The sequence below is a fragment of the Castanea sativa genome, chromosome 9 (assembly GCF_040712315.1).
Source record: "Castanea sativa cultivar Marrone di Chiusa Pesio chromosome 9, ASM4071231v1".
Lineage (NCBI taxonomy): Eukaryota > Viridiplantae > Streptophyta > Magnoliopsida > Fagales > Fagaceae > Castanea > Castanea sativa.
This window is the reverse complement of record NC_134021.1, coordinates 33,821,935-33,827,693: the sequence shown is the minus strand read 5'-3', so window position 1 is coordinate 33,827,693 and position 5,759 is coordinate 33,821,935. Positions and strand designations below refer to the sequence as shown.

The following is a 5,759-nucleotide window of genomic DNA, read 5'->3' as shown; positions in this document are numbered from 1 at the left end:
TGGCTTATTTATAAATAAATAAACGTGAACAAGCTTTTTATCGAGTCAAGCTCGAGTTGTTCATGACTGGTTTGGTTCATTTACAGCCTTAGATGCAGGAAAACTTTCAATCTTTGGTTAGTGTGAAAATTGTACTTAGGGGGCCAATTGATTATTTTTGATAAGTCTATGTAGTGACTGACATCGGCCCAAAGCTCAGGATTTACCCAATGAGCAATTTGTCCATTCCATCACTATTTTGTCACTTTAACGAAAAAACAAAAATTAAAATTTTTTTATTTTAAAAATTTTGTATCCAAGCCTTCACTAAATCGATATTAATATCCTTGCCGCAGTGTTATAGTTAAGGGAGATTTCCTCTTTGGGAAGAAAAAGGGAGATATTGCAAGGCTGGCATAAGCCAGAGAAAAACTATAAACAAAAGTCTAAATTTTTATTTATCTGAAAACTGAATTGCTTTGGAAGTTTCAATGCATTTAAAGTGTAAAAAGAAAACCTAAGGTGGCTAAGAAAGGCCTAGAAAACCCTAATTCACACTAATCATGTAATTAGGTGGTAAAATTAAGATACTTTAGAAATTGAAACTACTATCTCTAATCTTACGAGACGTCCCAAAACAGACAAGATCTTATATTAACTTTTTATACTTAAAAATAATTAAGGAAAAAATATATTATTAAAAATGGCAAAAAATAACTATATTAGGACCTTAACGAAAGATTCAATAAGATTAGAGTGAACCTCGTGACATAGTCACAAGTCTTGATTAGAAGACCATTTCCCTTCAGTGGTCCAAATTTCATGCAATTCTGACATTATCGCCATGATAGGTTCTACTAGCACCTCTTAATCTTGTGCCGCGATTTTCAGCACTCTTGTTGCTTCCGAAAGGCTTGTGCTGTCTAATTTACATTACTTAGATATTTCATTTTCACTTTGTCTAAAATAAAAATACTTACATTATGGGTCTGTTTGGGATTTGCTTATTTTACTGGAACTAAATTTTTTTTGCTGAAAGTACTGTAGATAAAGGTAAAAGTTAGTTGAAATAGTACAGTGAGATCCATGAATAGTATCAAAAAGGCACTGAGACCCATGAATAGTACAAAAAATAAACTAAATAGTAAAATAAGCTGGCTTTTTAAGCTGGAGCCAAACTCACACTACTAGTGATATTTGGAATTATTGGCCAAAACTCAATACTTTTTTATTGCACTGCTACATCTCTCTCTCTCTCTCTCTCTCTCTCTCTCTCTCTCTCTCTCTCTCTATATATATATATATATATATATATATATATTTTTTTTTTTTTTCTTGTCTTTCAGGGAGTAGATCATCTTTGCTTAGCCAACAACTTGCCAGAAACAGGAATGCACTTGAAGAGCCAACCAATCGGCCAAGACAAAGCTGCAATTCCAATGCAGGCACACCATTGCCCCCAATCCAACCTCTCAGTGCTAGCAAACTTCTTTAGAAACTCCACCATCACTAGTTGAATAACTATGGTACACCCAATGATCATTAAAAATAGCTTGTTCTTGAATAGCCCCTTAAATATGTTTATCTTTTCTAGTTCCCTAGCATTAAATTCATTGAATACTTGACAGAAGACAAAAGTATTGAAAATCAGTGTTTTCTTCACTTTCTCATCCACACCAAAGATGTATCTTCCCTTAAATTGTATAACCAACAAGACTATTACCTGATACAAAGCCTGAGAAAGGAGGTTCCTCCACATGACTCTGGTTATAAATGGCTCAGATTGACCCACAGGTGGCTTTGCTATGATGTCATTGGTGGGTTTTTCAGTGGCCAAGGCTAAAGCTCCCATTGTATCCATTATTAGGTTCACCCATAATAACTGGACTGTAGTTAGTGGGACTTTACCAGAAGAAACAGCTGCAACAAAGTTGATGACAAGGGCAGCAACATTGATAGTGAGCTGAAACTGAATGAACTTTTGAATGTTGTTATATACACACCTTCCCCACCTCAAAACTGTCACCACACTAGTGAAGTTATCATCCAAAATGACAATATCTGAGCTCTCCTTTGCCACTTTAGTGCCTTGGATCCCCATGGACAGCCCAATATTTGCTTCTCTCAGAGCAGGTGCATCATTTGTGCCATCACCTGTGACTGCTACAATGTGGCCTTTCTTCTTTAAGGTCTGTACCATCAAAAGCTTGTCAAATGGGGATGATCTTGCCATTACATTGATTTTATCAATCTTTTCAATTCTCTCTTCAAGTGAGTAATTTCTGAAATTTTCCCCTTCTACTACAGCTTCATTGTCCAATTCGTCGTCAGGACTGAGAATCCCACACTCGAAAGCTATAGCTCTTGCTGTGTGCACATTGTCACCTGTGATCATTTTGATGTTTACTCCAGCAGCTTTGCAAGATTCTACAGCTGTCCGAACTCCTGGCCGACATGGATCTTTCAAACCAACTATGCCTAATAATGTTAATCCAGTTTCTTCAAGCTTCTCAAGAATCTGTCCACTTTCGTCTGCAACTTCTTTGTAGGCAAATGCAATGCATCGTAGGCTTTTTTCAGCCATATTCTTTATAATAGTCCCAAACTGCAGTCTTTCTTCCTCATCCATGGCTTTCAACATCCCTAGCTTGTCATAATAATTTGAACACAGGGCGAGTATCATCTCAGCTGCTCCCTTCCAATGGGAGCACGCAGCCTTATCTCTCTTCTTCCTCTTCACCAAAACCCCACTTCTCTTTTTCACTGAATTGAAGGCCTCAAAATGGATTATCTCAGAAGTCTGTTTGATTTCATCAATATTCATACCCAAATAAAAGGTAGCCCAAGAAAGTATCGCTTTCTCAGTAGGGCTCCCAGAAATCTCTACAAATGTTGCAGAATCTGATTTGAAAATAGTACCTGTCGTGTTTAAACCAACTGCTTGTTGAAATATATCAAGAACATTTAGTGCTATTTCTGAGGAAGTACCTTCATTCATTGTTTCTTTACCAAGCCAGAATTGTGTTACCTTCATCTCATTTAAAGTAAGGGTACCTGTTTTGTCTGTGCAAATTGTTGTGGCCGAGCCCATTGTCTCACAAGCAGAAAGTTTCCGAACCAAGGCATGGTCTGCCATCATACAATTCATAGAATAAGCCAAAGTCAGAGTAACAGCCAGAGGCAGACCTTCCGGAATTGCCACCACGAAAATTGTGACTGCTGCAGCAACAATACCCACAATTGAATTCATCATGTCACCAAACTTTATCCTGCTTCCCTTAAATTCCTTGTTTCCCAAGTCATCTTTGGTGTTCCCTGTGAAGTAACGAATAAGGAGAACTGCAAGAACAACTACAGCCACTGCTAATCCAGCTTTTCCAATAAAGGAAGTCAGCTTGCTGAGCCGTGCTTGCAATGGGGTCTGCTCATCCATGTCACATATAATTAAACTCATCATCTCACCCCACATGGTGTTCATACCTACAGAAGTGACAAGCATGAAGCCAAATCCGTCCATCACCTTTGTGCCTGATAACAAAAATGGATTCCTTTCATCAATTTCTACATGGTCACTTTCTCCGGTCATGCTAGATTCATCCACTTTCAAGGAGTGCCCTTCTAAGAACAAACCATCTGCTGGTACTTGATCACCAGTCCTCAAATGTACAATATCACCAACCACAACTTCAAATATTGATATTAGTTGGCGCCGCCCATCCCTCACTACTTCCACCTTGATGTCGCTACCCTTTGCGGAGAGCTTTTCGAACTGCCTGGATTGCTTGAAGTTGGTAACAGCAGAAACAGCCACAACCAGAATGACAGCAACAAGAATACTTCCACCATCATACCACCCATCTTTGCAACCATGTTGTTTGATACCGAAGGCCAGAGATAGTATAGCACATGCCAACAGCACAATAATAGTAGTGTCCTTGCTTGCTTCAAAGACATAACTGATAAAGCCTTTAGCAGGTGGCTTTTGGTACTTATTGGCACCAAAAACATTCTTTCTATGAGTAAGATCAGCCTCATTACCACTTATTCCATTCTTTATGTCGGTTCCAAGAACCACAGCCAGTGCTTTTACTCCTCCAAACCGAATGAAGGCCTCAAAGTTCTTGTTCCTCACCATGTCATTGAGCTTTTTGGTATCAACTTCGAGAAAGCAAACAGATTTGTCATTTGAGGAACCGTTATCAACGGGCTGCACGTCAACGGCAATGTGAGAGAGTGTGGGCAAGGGAGGGCCATTCTTCATTAGAATTTTCTTGGACAAGGAAATAAGAACCCTTGTGAAGTATATGACAGTGAAAGCCATCCGCCACCTCTTTGAGACTAAGAAATCTTCTTTTTTACACATTGGTACTTCTCCAAGCCTTCAAGACCTTAGGGGAATGAAAATGATGGTAAACAAGTAGGGAAAGAGAAGAGTGGGTTAAGCTGAGGGTGTTTGTTTCAGGAGAACTTATGTGAGGGGGTGTATCAAAATCAAATTTGGTTGTATCATTACCTAGGAATGCATGAGCTGATTTGCATTTCGGTACGCTACATTTACCTTGTTAGCACAGCCTGCTCTAGCATATAAGCAAGAGAGGCAGTCGCAAAAGGCTCTGGGTAAAAAAAAGGCCCCCAATTTTAACCGATAAAGTTATTTATTTTATTTTAATATTATTAATTAAGCCCAAATATTAGCCAATAAATAAAATAGTATTTTTTTTACCAAAAAGAAATTCTACGTTTCACAATAAATTCTAAGTAGCAGGATGTTACTGATTGTTATTGGTGGTTAAAAAAATAATTTCAATGGTGGGTTCAAATTAGAACTAGTAACAACTTAACACCTAGAATATGTTATGAAAATGTTATGAATTTAGCACTTCTAAAAAAAAGAGCAATACACAAAAAATTTCACAAGATTTTTCATAACAATTGAGTTGAAGTTTTTTTTACTAATTTTTATTTAGGTCCACTACTAACATCACTTTTTTACTTACTATTATGAATCTGTCACATCAACAGGTGTGAAATGTTTTGTCAATTTTTTTTTGCGTCTATAGACATTCTAACAAAAATATTCTAGGCGGTTCATATTAATTAGTAATTTTGCATCTAACAAGAGAATAGAGTTTAAGCAATATTTATATTATTTTTTTTAAATTCATTTTTAAATATATAAAAAGCCTCAATTCATTTTTTGCCTTAGGCCCCTCAATGCATCAAGCCGCCCCTGCTTGTTAGTACAGTATCAACATTGCAAAAGAATCCAGACATATACCTCTGGCCCAAGTATGATTTCTTAGAAGGTTCCTTACTCAACATTTTGGAAAGGACATGATTTTGTCATTTTGATTCCCCATTTTGTATAATTTGGCATTATCAGGAAGATACTAGGAATGAGATAATTCACATGACAGTTTAACGTGTATGTTAAAGTTGACAAGACACGCACGCAGACAAATATATACACAAACACCCAATATACTTATGGAAAATTCTTAATTTACATTGTATTAGCATTGTAAATCTTAGATTGCTAGTACTGTGTAACAACCATTGTTATATATAAAAAAAGAATTAATGAACACATCCATTAATAATAGACTAAATTTTATACTAATTGTCAATCTAGTACAACTCTCTTCTTTTATTTCAGTGGTAATTGTTCTCTCATATTTGTTGATGTAAACTCTGTACACGCACCTTCCATAATTTCATGAGCAATGTTCACATTTTTTTTATTGATGTTTACATTTAGGATGTGAAATGAGTAATGTATA

At 36.7% G+C, this 5,759-nt stretch overlaps 1 protein-coding gene across 1 annotated transcript; it reads right to left on the bottom strand.

Annotated features, from left to right (window-relative positions):
• Window positions 1-1,245: 1,245 nt before the first annotated feature.
• LOC142609927 (putative calcium-transporting ATPase 13, plasma membrane-type) lies at window positions 1,246-4,513 on the bottom strand. The gene has a single exon (XM_075781654.1). The coding sequence runs from the start codon at window positions 4,340-4,342 to the stop codon at window positions 1,334-1,336; it is 3,009 nt and encodes a 1,002-aa protein (XP_075637769.1). The 5' UTR covers window positions 4,343-4,513; the 3' UTR covers window positions 1,246-1,333.
• Window positions 4,514-5,759: the final 1,246 nt, after the last annotated feature.